This window comes from Phyllobates terribilis, unplaced genomic scaffold (assembly GCF_046119375.1).
Source record: "Phyllobates terribilis strain yellow unplaced genomic scaffold, ASM4611937v1 Scaffold_2__4_contigs__length_985480577, whole genome shotgun sequence".
In the NCBI taxonomy this organism is placed as follows: domain Eukaryota; kingdom Metazoa; phylum Chordata; class Amphibia; order Anura; family Dendrobatidae; genus Phyllobates; species Phyllobates terribilis.
In genome coordinates, this window is record NW_027362762.1 from 197,362,885 (window position 1) to 197,379,704 (window position 16,820).

Sequence of the window (16,820 nt, forward strand, 5' to 3'; positions counted from 1 at the left end):
CTAGCCCAGATTCAGAAGGAGCCATCCACCCTGCAGATCAGTGAGTCCAACAGCTTTAAACCCCGTCCTGAGCATGTCCCTGTAATGGAAAAGGACGGAGACTTGGATATATTTTTGCGGGGATTTGAAAAAGCCTGCAGACAGTATCAGCTGCCTGAGAACCAGTTTGCCAGATATTTAACCCCAGGGCTCAGAGGAAAAGCCCTGGAGGTGTTTGCTTCTCTCCCTCGAGAATAGATGGAGACTATGAAACCGTCAAGCAGGCCCTGATAAAAAAGTACCAGCTGACTCCGGAGGTTACCGGAAAAAGTTCAGTGCCCTCCAACGTGAACCACATGATAGCTATAGTGATGTAGTAGATGGGCTCAGAACCAACTTTGAGCAGTGGATCCGAGGACTGTCAGTCACCACCTTCGAGGACCTGAAGGATCTGATGGTGAAGGGCCGGTTTCTTCATCTTTGTCCTGTGGAGGTGAGACAGTTTGTGCTGGACCGGGAGCCGAAGGAAGCCGCCAAAGCAGCCCAGATCGCGGATGCCTATGAGGCCCACCGCACACCAGAGGTGCGAAAGTCAGCCGCCACCAGCTGGAAAGGGGGTAAACAACCACCCCCAGTGTTCCAGCCAGCTGGCCCTCAGTGGTTTTGCCCCATCTTCCAGCACCTGGATTGCATTTGACTACCATAAGTGCTATACTTGTGACCAAACGGGTCACATCAGCCTTGTCTTCCCGGAGAGGCAGAAGATGGACCCCACACCTGAGGCCTCAGGGCCCACTGCAGCCATTCTTTTTGTGGGTGGGGCGGTTGGCCGGGCCCGTGAGAACTTACAACCAGTTACTGTGGGTAACACTGTTACTGTTGGCCTTAAGGACACTGGCGCAGAACGTACCCTCATCCGCCCTGAGTTCTTATTACCCGAAGAATTAATTCCTGGGAAGACCCTGACTGTCACCGGGTTTGGGGGTGTTCGCCGTCCCATACCGCTGGCCCCAGTTTTCCTGGACTGGGGTGCGGGGAGGGGGTTAAAGGAAGTGGGGGTGTTGGAGAATCTCCCCACTAATGTGCTATTGGGAACTGATCTGGGATGATTGGTTGCCCGATACATTCCCGACAACCCTCCCAGATCTGATATGTCATATAATGCCACTGTCAAAAATGTCAATGTGATGTATAATAAAAATGTGTGTTGTGGTAAAGGGGAACTCAGCCACCTTTCCCCGCGGGGTGATGCTGCTGAGGATCCCCTAAAGCTAGCCAGCATAAGTGCTATCGGCAAGGGGAGCAGACATGGACACCTGGAAGCAAGCCGTCCCGTGCAGGTGACCAGTGCTACGCTAGGTAGTGATATGATCAATGGTAGCTGCCCCATGGCTAGCACGGCTCCAAAGGTAATGAGGAAGGATGGGGAGAAACACAGGGATCATAAGGGAAGTGGTTCCGTGATGCTGACCAGTGTCACAACGGACTGTGACATGGCCAATCATAGCTCCCCCATAGTGAGCACAGCTCCCAAGGTAAAAATTATGGCAGGAAGGGTAGGCCCTACAACCGGGCAAAGTAAATACTTCATTTCCTCTCCGTTGACATCCCCACTATCCTCATGGGCGACTTTAACATCCCCATTGACACTTCCCTCTCAGCTGCCTCTAAGCTTCTATCCCTCACTTCCTCCTTTGGTCTTACTCAGTGGTCTTCCACACCCACCCACAAAGATGGCCACACACTGGACCTCATCTTCACCCGCCTCTGTTCCCTATCTAACCTCTCTAACTCACCTCTCCCTCTCTCTGACCACAACCTACTCACATTCTCTTCTCTCTCCTCCCCGGGACAACAATCCCCACTCCACAAACTTGCATACCCTCGTAGAAATCTCAAACACCTTGACCTACACTCTCTCTCTGAAACCCTCCTCCCTCTTACAGACATTAGTTCCTTACATGATGCAGATGCTGCTGCCACTTTATACAACACCACAACAGCTGCAGCTCTTGATTCGGTCGCCCTCCTCACACATACCAAGGCTCGCACAATCAACAGACAACCCTGGCACACCAGCCTAACTAAAGAACTGCGACGGGCCTCCAGGGTTGCTGAACGTAGATGGAAAAGGTCCCACTCCCATGAGCACTTCATCGCATTCAAACAGTCCCTCACTACCTTCAAGTCCACACTCACTGCAGCAAAACAAACATACTTTGCATCTCTCATATCCTCCCTGTCTCACAACCCTAAACAACTATTCAACACCTTCAATTCTCTCCTCCGTCCCCCAGTGCCTCCTCCCTCTCCTCTTATTTCAGCCGAAGACTTTGCCTCATTCTTCAAGCAGAAGATTGACACCATCAGACAAAGTTTTTGCCTAAAGCCCCCACAGCCCCCCCCACACCTACTCAACCCTCCTCCTCCAAAACCACATTCTCCACCATTTCTGAAGATCAACTTTCCTCCTTACTCTCCAAATCACACCTCACCACCTGTAAACTTGACCCAATCCCGTCCCACCTCATCCCAAACCTTACCACTATCTTCATCCCAGCCCTAGCTCACCTCTTCAACCTGTCACTAACAACTGGTGTCTTCCCCTCATGCTTCAAACATGCCTCAATCACACCCATCCTCAAAAAGCCCTCCCTTGACCCATCCTCCGTGTCTAGCTATCGCCCCATATCACTTCTCCCCTATGCCTCAAAACTACTGGAACAACACGTCCATTCTGAACTGTCCTCCCACCTCTCCTCCTGCTCCCTCTTTGACCGCCTACAATCTGGTTTCCGACCGCACCATTCTACTGAAACTGCACTGACTAAAGTCACAAACGACCTACTAACCGCCAAATCTAAGCGACACTACTCTGTCCTCTTCCTCCTAGACCTGTCATCTGCCTTTGACACAGTGGACCATTCCCTCTTACTCCAGACTCTCTCATCTCTCGGCATCACAGATTTGGCCCTATCCTGGATCACCTCATACCTAACAGACCGGACATTCAGTGTCTCCCACTCACAGACCTCCTCATCTCGCCTCCTATCTGTCGGTGTCCCCCAAGGTTCAGTTCTAGGACCCCTGCTCTTCTCCATCTACACCTTAGGCCTGGGACAGCTCATAGAGGCTCATGGCTTTCATTATCACCTCTATGCTGATGACACACAGATCTACCTCTCTGGACCCGATATCACCTCCTTACTAACCAAAATCCCACAATGTCTGTCCGCTATTTCATCCTTCTTCTCTGCCAGATTTCTAAAACTTAACATGGACAAAACAGAATTCATCATCTTTCCGCCATCTCATTCAACCCTCCCAACTGACCTATCTATCAACGTCAATGGCTGCCCACTCTCCCCAGTCCCTCAAGCTCGCTGCCTTGGGGTAACCCTGGACTCGGAACTCTCCTTCAAACCACATATCCAAGCCCTTTCCACTTCCTGCCGACTCCAACTCAAAAATATCTCCCGGATCCGCACATTCCTAAACCATGAATCTGCAAAAACACTAGTGCACGCCCTCATCATCTCCCGCCTTGACTACTGCAACCTCCTGCTCTGTGGCCTCCCCTCTAACACTCTCGCACCCCTCCAATCTATCCTAAACTCTGCCGCTCGACTAATCAACCTGTCCCCCCGCTATTCCCCAGCCTCTCCTCTCTGTCAATCTCTTCACTGGCTCCCCATTGCTCAGAGACTCCAGTTCAAAACCCTAACCATGACATACAAAGCCATTCACAACCTGTCTCCTCCATATATCTCCGACCTAGTCTCCCGTTACATACCTGCACGCAACCTCCGATCCTCACAAGATCTCCTGCTCTACTCCCCTCTTATCTCCTCCTCCCACAACCGTATACAAGATTTCTCCCGTGCTTCCTCCCTACTCTGGAACTCTCTACCCCAACGTATCAGACTCTCGCCTACCATGGAAACCTTCAAAAGGAACCTGAAGACCCACCTCTTCCGACAAGCCTACAACCTGCAGTAACCACCGCTCCACCATACAGCTGCACGACCAGCTCTACCCTCACCTACTGTATCCTCACCCATCCCTCGTAGATTGTGAGCCCTCGCGGGCAGGGTCCTCGCTCCTCCTATACCAGTCGCTGTCACATTGTGTTCAAGATTATTGTTAATGTAATTGTTCTTGTATTATACCCCTTTTTCACATGTAAAGCGCCATGGAATAAATGGCGCTATAATAATAGATAATAATAATAATAGAGATGTGTGTCCCCCTCTCTGTCAGAAGTTAGTGAGGAAGGTACCCATAGCCTGTCAGAGGTGTGGGGAAAATGTATCCTGATCTGGTCAGGGTGATCGGAAAGCTGGATCCCCATTCGGTCAGAGTGTTGGGCGAGTTGGGTCCACGGCTTGTCGGATCAGCTGGAAGGGTGGGCCCGGAGGTGATCTTAAAGGGGCGGTCTGTAAATCACCCCTTACGCCACTTCTAGGAGGGGGAGATGTCAGGGAGATATTGATGTCAGGGAGATATTTTGAGAATATTGACCATTTCACCCAAGCCCCCCCCCCCCTCCCTTATCCGCCATTTGCCACAAGAAGAGAGCTCTGTATGCAATTAACAGACGCCTGAGAAATGCCTTGTAGGCAGATGCCAGCCAAGAAGTGCTACCAGCCTAATTAAAATACAAATGTATTTCTCCCTGGCAGACGCAGGAGGTGATTAGTTGCAGGATTGCAATAATTTGCGCATAACTTTTGAGGCTGCTTCCCGAGCTTCAAAAGAATATCTATAGACACGCCGACTCCGATACGGAATATGGAATATTGTAAGTTCCATAACTCCGATAATAATGGGACCTATATTTTTAGTGGCAGAATCAGCCAAGGAGCAATATGCATATTTCCCTGTCACTGTAAAACCCTGCATGGAGCCGTAGCGCAAAAGCACCAGAATCACGGGTCACAAATACGTCATGCGTAGTCTCTAAATGAAGGTAAAATCAGAACGGAAAAAAATGGCGTCGTTTGCAAGCTTCTGCGATCAATGAGCGATAAGATATTGCAGAAGTTAGCATTTTTAATAAAAATGTACAGGCTGGACACCAGCCCACATGATGTCACCACAAGGGGCGTGTGGGCTGATCTCCCCTTAGGTATAAGAGAATCCATGGAGAATAGAGGAGCACTCATTGCCAGGGGGGTGTAAGAACTAAAAGCAATGGTTCGCGTTCGATAACGCTCAAATCAAACTGGGGAGCCCTTCCTCCACCTATGCTGATTCATCCCCATGAACTGTATAGCGTAAGTTTCCTCTTTAATCCTGTTTATTCTATGTAACTGCTTATGTATTTTAATGTCTCCTTTGTAACATTCTTGTATATATTTTTCCTAAACACTGCCTCCCTTTTGGATTAAATATAAAATTTAATAGTTCTGTTTCTTTTGTCCTGTAATCATTCCCTCCCCCGAAGCCATATACACTCCCAAAACGCAGTCGTCCACCCAGGCCTGTATTATATTTAAAATCTGGATGGTGGTGGCAGAGAATAATATTAATAATTGGGCTATCGTGAAGCTGACAGTGACAGTACGGGGGCATAAACACGTATTCCATGCGTTGGAATCCAGAGGTGTGACACCCATACGCTCACTGGTCGCTTGCCGATACCTAAGGAGTGAGTAGTCTGGATCGTGAGCTCTCGATTCCGGACGAAATACTGACAGCGTGACGGCAACGGCTAGATATTGCATGATCTCCCCGGTATCATCCCTGTGGATTTCCTGTCAGAGGTAATTTGAACTTTTTATGTATTTTTTAATATTTTTAAAAACATTTTTTTTTACTTTTTACTTGCTTCAATAGTCTCCATAGGAGACTTGAAGATGCAATCTTCTGATCGCTTGTGCTACACATAGCAGGGCTTCATGTTAATTGCCGCTGTTTGAGATTGACAGCGACATTTAACATGTTAACAGCCGTGGGTGGATCGCAATTCCACCCGCGGCTGTTAGGGGCACATGACACCTGATTAGGGTTGAGCGAGTATGTTCTGTCCGAGTATGCTCGGGCCGAGCTCTGAGTATTTACAGCTGCTCGGTGATAAGGTTAAATATCTCCCGTGTGGATGATTTGCAACTGTTTGACAGCTTTATTACATGTGAGGAATGTGTAAGAAATAGACATTCCTCCCATGTAATAAAGCTGTCAAACAGTTGCAAATCATGCACACGGGAGCGATTATACCTGATCACCGAGCAGCTGTAAATACTCGGAGCTCAACCCGAGCATACTCAGCGAAGGGGTTAATGGAACATACTCGCTCAACACTACACCTGACCAAATCAGCTGTCATATGCCTGAAACGATGCTGGCTCAGCGCCGGAGCCCACATCAGAGGGGAGGAGGCAATCTATGACGTATAGATACGTCATAGGTTGTAAAGGGGTTAAAAATACAATAAAATTAGATCAAAATGTTGAATGTACCCCAAAATTACCCCATCAATAAAAACCTCAAGTCAGTTCTCAATAAAAAACAAGCCTTCACCCTGTGGAAAAATGAAAAAAGTTACTGGTCTTGGAATATAGGGACACAAAAAATATTTTATTTTTTTTTTTTTTACAAGGTTCTGATTTTTTTTTTAACCGCTAAAATATATAAAACAAACCCTTATAAGTTTGGTATTGCCGTAACCGTTCTCACCTGTGGAATCATATTACCAGGTCATTTTTACCGCACAATGTATTTTCATAAAAACAACGGCGGAATTGCGTTTTTTTCAATATAATGGATAATAAGTGTCGCTCAACTGTACTTGAGAGGGTGCTCAGAAGTATGACAAGAAGTCACATTAAATTGAGAATAAACTTCGGCACTCCAAGTTGCAAGTAAAATGGAAGTTTATATATTTACTTGTATTTACAGACATTCAGATGAAGCCAACGTTTCGGCCTGTATGTGGCCTTTATCAAGGTAAGTCTGTAGGTGCTGTAAAACGGCATCAGAATCTAGTCTCCCATGCTGCTGAGGAGGATAAAGGCCATATACAGGTCGAAACATTGGCTTAATCTGAATGTCTGTAAATACAAGTTAACATATAAACTTCTGTTTTTTTCATTATGTTACAACAATGTTTTTCACTTCACTATAAGGTAAAATGAATGGTGTCGTTCAAAACTACAACTTGATCCCTCAAAAACAAGTCTTCATATGGCTAAGTTCATGAAAAATTAAAAAAGTTATGGTTCCAATGACGGTGAGGATACAGTAGTTTAAAAATAAATACCTTTTATTTAGGATACAAATTTGCAAACCGGTTTTCGGTTCCGGACCGGAGAATTCATCAGGTGAATTTGTATTCTAAATAAAAGGTATTTATTTTTAAACTACTGTATCCTCACCAACGTCATTGGCAGCGCACCAGCATAACCTTTATATTTTTATCTCTCCCAGTTCCATTGTTGTACCACGGACACTGTTTTCTGCTGTGCATCACCACCTAAATGTCAAGTGCTACATTCCTGCACCATTGGACTTAATTGCCACTTAAGCACCAAAACCCCTACCTATATTTTTTTTTTGCAAAGAGTTAAATGGCAATTTCATTTATTGTGAAAAAAAAGTAATTGTCCTTTTAGCTATTAACTGAACATGTTAACTTGAACTGACTCTTTCAGCACATTATGACTGTTCAAACTAAGTCCCGCCGCTCGGTGCTTCATGGCGCGGCCAATCATTTATATACACATTACCACCTGCTTGGTGTGTAAAGGACATATTGATATTCATGCTATAGCTACCCCATTTTTGCAGCTTGCTCCTAAAATCTTGTTATTATTACTATATACATTCTTTCATTCTTTTATCCTGCTTCACATGCAATTTTCTCACAAGAACTTTTTCTCTCAAGAACATTCTATGAGACACCCTGCTCCTGTTATCTAACTAGTCTGAGCCGGGATGTGTAACCTTGTAACTTTCCATCATGCACCAAACTAACGATAATATGACCATATGTGTGTTTCCGTAATAATTATACTAACATTGGTTCAAGCCTGTAGTATGGCTGTAGGTGATTGGCTATTGATATACTCAAAACAATATATAATGCTAAGTAGAAATAAACGGGGTTAGAGATTTTCGAATCCTCCCATACAGAGCTTTGTCTCCGTCTGGTTTCCTGATTGCAATCAACTTTGTAACATAATAATTTGACACTCACTTGGTCAACCGTGAAGGGTCATTGCTGCCCTCCCTCAACAGGTTTCCATCTATCTCCTTCCTTCTCTGGCACTATGAATCCCGAGCTGTCAATCAAAGAGGGAATGGAGATAGAAGGAAAACAAGCAGGTGGGAAGGTATATGTAAATGATCAGCCCCGCTGTGAAGGATCGAGCGGCGGGACTTAGTTTGAACAGTCATTCTGTACTGACAGAGTCCCTTTAATTAAACTGACAATAGGGTTCAATTTAATTAACCACACCCAGCCATGGTAACTGCCAGACCCGGTGAATCCAATCATCACTTAAGTAGAACTTGTTTGGCAATGTGAAGCAATTATGACATTGATTCATTAAGACTGATGTTGTACATGCAAATCTTAATGAAGGCACGTGGTGGAGTAAGAGGCGCCTGATTCATTAAAAGGTGCACGCCACTCAATGAATTAGACGCATTTTCCAATTCGAGTGCGCCTGGCCAGAAATCTTACTCCAGTCTGAGACTGAAGTAAGATTTCTGGTATAAGGTACGCCACATCTGGTCATTAGATGGGTGGGCGTTGCCATGCCCCAGTCTCACTTGCCAATGCTGCGCCCATTTTTGCAGGGTTGGGACTGGCGCAAAATGTTAAAAGATGCAACATCTTTGCAAAAAAAAATGTCCACGTTACAAAGTGTTTTACACCAGAATGTAGACACTTTGATGTGTCAGCTTCTATTCTCTAAAAGTCTAAAGAGATTCAAATACAGATCCCAAATTATTGAAATCTATTAGTCTGGAAAATGTTACAAAGCCTCTGAAACTCCAGCGAACCACAGTGAAAGCTGTTCTCTACAAAACTAGAAATCACCGGAATGGCTGACTTCTCAAAATTCCACCAAGAGTACATCAACAACGCATCTACGAGGTGTGGCAAGACGACTCCTTCGGCTCTCCGGAGGCAGACACAGGTCACACGGTTTGTGTAAGCTTCCCTCGAGTTATTGTGCGGCATAAACTCCAGCAGCGTCCCAATAAAATAAACAGTACCTCTTGGGGTTAACGGGGAAACAAAAGATGAAAATATAACAGAGTCCTCTTAGCCAGCAAGGCCTTTGCCAGGTGCAGGTAGTCCTGTGAAGTGTCCGCAACACCAGTCCTCCGGTGTTGCTCTCTGGTGTCAGCCACACACGGCCTGTAGACCTCAATCTCCAGACCACATACTCCACCCAGAAAACAAACTGACTGAACACTTATACCCTGTTCAGCCACACCCTGAGGGGAGGTATGGGGAATGACTTCCCTCCCATCTCTACGTCATTCCCATAAAACCACACCCTTTTAAAGAGGTAACCCCCAGCACATAATATGCTGGCAGAAAATCTATTGGTTTCAGTTCACACAGGCCAGCAACCTGTGTGACACATACCTCTCCTCGCATATGGCACCAGTCACAGAGGTCACAAAAGATCAAGGCAAAAGGTCTTACTTGCTTTAGGGTCCAATTTACATGATTACTCAATTAGAGAGACTCTGGGTAAACATGCAACTTTTTGAAAGATATAGTGGTCTTGTTACATCTTGTGGAAAGAAAACTCTGCATTCTACCATAAGTACATCATATCAGCAGTCAAACATGGCGTTGGTAATGTGATGGGGAGGAGCTGCTTTGCTTCTGCAGAACCTGAAATATATGCTATAACTAATAAACCATGAATTCTGATCTATCAGAAATTCTTGAAGAAGAATATCCACCCTACTTAAATCTGAAGGGTTATTGTCATGCTTCAGCCAGAAGCAAGATGGCGCACGGCGAGATGAAAGGTAAGGAGAGCTCTGCCATTAGGGAAGGATTAAAGGGGAGCACCCCTGACACTTGCCCTGCATAACCCTAAGCTCCCTAGTGTTTCTACATGGGCTCTTTCAACCCCGTGTGGAAATCACATTCCTATCCCTGTTTTACCCTGAAAACGTCCCTGACTAGTGCGTAGGGCAGCAGGGACGCCCTCCCAGACTACAGAAAGGGTAAGGAAAAGATGAAGGTAACCAAATAGGAGATAAGGTAAAGGAAGACACTCAAACTTCTAACCAGATATCTCCAGAGACTACTCCTAGATGACCTCTCTTCACACAGCTCCCACCTCCAAACCAAGTTATAGCGAGCTATCATTGGCAACTACTCAAGCCAAGAGGTGAGTATTTATACCAAAGGGAAGTGGAGAAATTAGAACAGTAGAGATAACTCAGGACAGAGAGCTCTAGGAGACAAACAAAACTGTACTTGCAACAACAGAGCTAGGGAAATCTGCACAGCTAACTGGAAGGCAAAGCAGATCCAACCAGTGCGGTGCATATGTAGCCAGCCATAAACAGGCAGCAACATAGAAGTGCAGAAGGAGCTGTGATTATGTCATCTGGGTCACATCTGGTCACACCATGACACGTGTTCCCCGGATACTTCTGAAGGTGAAGACGCCGGGGCTAAGTACCTTGTCTGAGCTCCTCAATCCACCCTCAGTCTGTTCCCTCCCCCTACCCATGGAAGAGGGGAGTAGTAGTGTATGGCAGTGCACAAACCAGACTAACAAGGTGATACAAACAGGGATAAAGGAAAATACCAATCATACAAATATTTGCACACAAACAACAGAGGATAACACCAGGGAGTGGAGGATGGGGAAAAAAACAAAGTAGGAGGAGAGGATTAACACACACCCAAAACCATGCGACAGTCTTAGCAAAATCCACCAAAAGTCTTCTTAAACAACAAACCACCAAACTCCTAACCATGCAGCATGAAGCTAGCTCTGGCAATGACTGCTTGCCAGAGCCCAGTATATATAGGAGAGGGGAGTGGCGAACAGTGAACAGCTGGGAGTCTTAATGCAGGTAAGCTTCCAGAAGCTCTCAACTGAGCAGATTAACCCCTGCACTGCTAAAATAAACTTGCACTGTTTAATATGAAGGTGAAAGGCTTCTAATGAGTGCAGGGGTAGAAGGAATCAGACGCTGCGGCCTTCTGGCTCCTCTCTGTCACGGTAAACCCATGACAACAGAAGTATGAAGCTACTAACTCCAGTATCAATTCAAACCCTTTAACCCTTTTTGGTCGACCTGAGCATTAACATAAAATAATATTTAGGACAATACACACATCCATACAAATAAAAGTGATCAGACTTCTTGTGGCTAGTTGCTCCAAATGTTTTATTAGCTGGTTAAGCAGACATGGCACTTGTACAGTACATTGCTACAATGCTAAAAGGGTTGTGTCCCATTCAAACAGACAGGAAGGAATATATAGCACCAAAGTCGCTTTATAGCTATCTCGTCTTTAAGCATTTCCTGTTTTTGGGAAGCAGCCAGAACCCAAAACCAACCTGTGAACTTACGTGTATATGGTCAAAGTTTACAGAAGGGCTACACCTGTCACATTTATTAGGTGCATGGGGACAAATATTCATCATTCTTTCTTAAAGTAGACACTATGTATTCTAACATGTTCAATACTTGAGTTCATTGTACACAAATGTATGAAATATTTTAGTTACTTCCATTCTTGGCCTGAAGTTCTCGGGAGATGAAAAGGTGAATGGGAAAATACATCATATATATTTGTAGTCTGAGAAGTTATTAGAATAGAAAAGACATGACACAGTCTGGGACATAGGCACTTAAGAGATGGTTTACAATGACAGAAATGAATACTGGTAACACATGAATTGAACACATGACAATCAAAATGAAAAAAGGTCACTCGTAGTAGAACACAGGATGCTCCATGTTCTTTAGGTGTGTGATATTGAGGGGCGTTACATGGGCACCAGGCTTCCTAGATCTTTAAATTTCATTTTACTTCTCCCCTTCAGAAGACTGTTCCTTCCTGGACTCAGTCACAACTTGCTGTTAACAAATCGACAAAATGATTGTTATATACAATATATGGCAGGTTAAATGGATACACAGGAAAAAAGGAATCATCATGTGATCTATAGGTGACCAGGCTGCCCTTACCCCTGTAAAGTGATTGTGCCACTTACTAGGGTATATAGACATAACCTCCTTTGATTTTATGAGTGGAGAGCTGTTACTAAAACCAACTAATGGTCTTGTAAACTTGATGGAACTATTTATTATGTATGTGGTCATCCATTCATTTGAATGTGTGACATGTAATACTGTATTTTTCTCCCAGTGGTCACCAGTTTCTCTGAAGAGAAAAGTAGACTCCTGGGGGATCAGAGAAACCAGAATCGCGGTGATCAGTTGATTACTAAACTTCTCCATCCTAAAGGAGGTCATATACATTAGATCAATGTTGACCGGACTCACTGATTTTGGTGGGATTCTCGAACATCTAATGTATATTACGATATCCCGTCTTTCCAGTGACATTGAACATCAAGTGAAAGAAGCCTCAAATTTGTCGGATTTCAATCATCCCAATTCTTTTGTTTTTAAAGCTGGTTTCACACGTCCGCTCTCAGATCGCAATACCCAACCTGACTGCTGGCTTTCTTGACCGGAGCTAAATGCATCATAGGCATGTACTGTATGATACAGTTAGCTCAGGTCAGGAGAGCCAGTAGTTGGGCCGCATATTGCAATCCAAGCATAGTCCGTGTTTCATAGAAATACGAATTCGGCCAAAGGAAGATAAACCACTGCAAGGAGTATCTATAAATTGGTCACTACCAATAACTTATAATGGATACAATGGATTTCCTGTATTCAAATATTTTTGATAGAAAGCAACTACTTCTATCAATAGGCAAGAAAAACATTACTGCTTTTTCTCATAAAAATTAGGTGACATTCTGAAATGATAATCCTGATAAATGCATTATATTGGCATCAACATATAGTCATTAGAGCTTACCTCTCCATCTCGAGTCTCAATAGTTTTAATCACAACGGTTTTCCTGGTGTGAACTTCAGAGCTGTGATCTAATTCAGGAGCTGCTGAGAGATTAGAAAAAAAGCATGCTGCATTTCAGTACTAATATGGTGAGAAGCAACAAAAGGTGATCACACTTAAAGTGTAACCGTTGGTTTAATTTTTATTTCATAAATCAATAGTACAAATGAAAATAAGCAACTGTTGTAAGATATCTTATCAAGAGAGATCTGCTTCTTTCTCTGCCAAAATTGATCAGTCATTATCAAAATTCTCAATTCTGGGGTAAAATCTGTATTCAGTGAAGACAGACCTTTCCCATTTTTATTAAATAAAAATGAAAACGATGGTTACTTTTTAACCCCTTCACGACATCCACCGTACATGTACGCCCCTTCAGGAGGTGTGTTCCCACAAACTGCCGCACGTGTATATGGCGTGAGGATCATGCAGGCTCACTCCGAGTGCCGGCACGATCAAAAGCGGGTGTCAGCGCTGTACAAGAGCTGTCAACCTGCAGCAACACCCATGATCAGTGCTAGCGCTGATCGCGGGAGTTAACACCTCTGATGCCTCTGACAATAGTGACAGCGACATCGATCGGCATAGCAGAGGGAGGAAACTCCCTCTTTGCTCCGATCGGCACAACGCGATTGCAATTGTGTTGTGTCAATGGTCTCCATGGTTCCCCCAGGCCTGTCTGAGATGCACATATCTAATGCCCTGCAATATTAGATCAGTAATCAGGACAGGGAAAGTTGATGTCCCATCGTGGGACAAAGTAAAAAAGTAAGAATCAAGTTTTTAAAAACTTTAAAAATATTTTTTTTTAAAAAATCACAAAATAAAGGAAAAGAAAGAAAAAATATGAATCCAATAAATACATTTAGTTTTGTTTTTACATAAATGTACAAATAAAGAACACATACTTGGTATCGCCACGTCCGGAACGACCTGACCTATAAAACTATCCTACTAGTTAACCCCTTCAGTGAACACTAAAAAAAAAAAAGGGCCAAAAAAATAATTCTTTTTCATCATACCCCTGGACAAAAAGTGGAATAAAATGCAATCAAAAAGTCAAATTTAAATAAAAATTGTGTCTCTGAAAACGTTATCTTGTCCTGCAAAAAAAAAGCCGCCATACAGCTCCATCATCGGAAAAGTAAAAAGCTATGGCTCTCAGAATAGAGCGATATAAAAACAATTATTTTTTCTATAAAATATTTTTTATTACATAAATGTGGTATCTCTGTAATCATACTGACCCGAAGAATTAGCTTTTCTTATCACTCTTACCACACGCACAGCAGCATGAAAAAAATCAATTCCTGAATTGCTGGTTTTTGTTCATTATGCCTCCCAAAAATCGGAACAGAAAGCAATCAAAAAACATTATGTGACCAAAAATGGTACCAATAAAAACGTCACTCGTCCTGAAAAAAAAAAACGCCCTCACATGACTCTGGTGGCAGAAATATGGAAAAATTATAGCTCTCAAAATATGGTGATGCAAAAACGTTGTTTTGCAAAAAAAAAGCTTCTTTAAATGTGTGACATCTGCCAAACATAAAAACCCAATATAAATCTGGTATCTCTGTAATCGCACCGACTCAAAGGATAAAGTCATCTAATCACATACACTGCACAAGAAACTGCACAAAAATAAGTAGAACCAATTCTTCACCAGCTGTTGATTTGTTCATTCTGCCTCACAAAGATCGCAGTAAGGCTCGGCTCACATCTATCCCGTGCTCTATGCTGAGCGCTTATACCGGGTTCTGCGCAAATATCTGAAATACGTGATTCAGACTGAACCCCCAATGGAAGATTCCCTATAATGAGGTAGATGGTGACACTGTGGACGCTGGCTGACCTGTAATCATGCTGTGTCCGTCTTTTTAAGCGTGCATAAAAGTGCAGACCGCCACAGTTTTGTGCACCTTTGAAAAGGACACTGCTGAAAAGAGGCCAGACTGAGTCCAGAGTAACTCTGCTGCGTCATAATAGTAGATGGATCCTCGGGAGTTTCATCTGGATCAAATTATTCAGAGATTTAGATGGAAACCCCAATGTTAGTGCTATGTGTAGAGCACAGGATATATGTGAACCAAAATGTTATGTAAAATGTTCCCAATAAAAGCTTACACTCAATCCACAAAGAAAGTAAGTCCCCACTTAGGTCCATCATCCGTCAATGGAAATATAGGGGGCTTCCACTTTTCTGGTAGCACAAAGACTCTGGAAAAGCGCTGTGGCTCCTTGCCCCCCAACAGAAATCCAGTGAATTCTTTGCTCCTAAATCCAAATGCCCTATCCCTTCTGAGTCCCACAGTGAGCCTAAACCTACAGTTAGCATCCACGTTTCTCATTTCTGTAGCGATGAGAGCCCATTTCATTTACGGGGTTCTTGTCTCCAGAAGCATGAGTTGGGTACAATGTAGTGGGCACTACAATGTACGGTTACTACAATGGAAGATTTGCAATTTTCACTCAGGTACATTCACTGCTGCTTGTTTCTGGCAAACACCCATGAAGACAAAATCGTTACTTCTGTAGATAAATTCCCAGAGGGGTGTCACTTGAGGGGGGATTCTGCTCTTCTGGCACTTAGAGACTATCTATATGGAGTCCGCAAACTATTCTACGATAATTTGCTCTCCAAGAGTGAAATAGCGCTCCGTACCTCTCGAGTCTCGCCATGTGGCTAAGCAGTACTGTACAGCCACATATGGGTTATTGCCACGTTCAGCAGAAATTATGTGCCAAATTTTTGTGCCATTTTTACCCATTTCCCCATGTGACAATGTAAACTCAGGGGCTAAAACAAATATTTTTGTGGTAAAAATGTAATTTTTCTTCAATACCCAATGGTATAAACTTCTGTGACACACCCGTGGTGTCCAAATGAGAACTACACCCCTAGATTTATTCATTGAGAGATGTAGTATGTAAAATAAGGTCACTTATGGGGTGAGGTTCTGTTTTTCTGGCACCTCAAGGCAGGGCTGGCTACAGGTTTTCGTGGGCTCCGGGCGAAAGAGTCTCAGTGGCAACCGTTAACACAAACCATGATGCCTTAATGCACAGATACGGTGGACAGGCCAAGCGTCAGCACCCGGGCAAGTAAGTGCCGGGGCCCTGAGCAGGCAGGGGGGCCCATTCACCATCAGGCACCCCGATGTGCTATGGGACCCGTGAGCGGTGCGGTGCTAGCGCCCCCCCCCCGCTTGCTCAGGGCCCCGGCAGCCGGCGGCACAATAAATACCTCTCCTCGTGCCTCCGCAGCAGGTCCGATGTCTTCCACGGCTGCTGCACTGTGACGTCTCAGGTCAGAGGGCGCAGTGACGTCTTTACACTGCCCTCTCTCCTGAGCCGTCACAGCGCAGAGCGGGAAGACGCCAGCGCGGGTGAGGAGTCCGGAGCAGCGGCAGCAGGTGAGAAGAAGTGAGGTGAGTATTTGATTTTTATATATATATATATATATATATATATATATATGTATGGAGGCATGGGGCATTATATGGAGGAGGGGGACAAGTGACATCCTGCATGGGGCATTATATGGGGGGTGAGAAGTGACATCCTGCATGGGGCATTATATGGGGGGACAAGTGATATCCTGCATGGGGCATTATATGGGGGGGGAACAAGTGACATCCTGCATGGGGCATTATATGGGGGGGTGACATACTGCATGGGGCATTATATGGGGGAGTGACATACTGCATGGGGCATTATATTGGGGGGGTGACATACTGCATGGGGC

At 44.5% G+C, this 16,820-nt stretch overlaps 1 protein-coding gene across 2 annotated transcripts in view; it reads right to left on the bottom strand.

Moving 5' to 3' along the window:
- Positions 1-11,334: 11,334 nt before the first annotated feature.
- The window catches only part of PRPH (peripherin), a 34,907-nt gene continuing 29,421 nt past the window's right edge, over positions 11,335-16,820 (bottom strand). Inside the window, exons 8-9 of one of the 2 annotated variants that reach the window (XM_073670223.1) lie at positions 13,034-13,113; positions 11,335-12,057 (exon numbers count right to left, since the gene is read on the bottom strand). In XM_073670223.1, the coding sequence (XP_073526324.1) occupies positions 12,007-12,057; positions 13,034-13,113 (131 nt within the window). In that variant the 3' untranslated portion in view covers positions 11,335-12,006. Of the gene's footprint in view, positions 12,058-13,033; positions 13,117-16,820 lie in introns of both variants that reach the window. The other variant, XM_073670220.1, reaches the window with a different exon arrangement.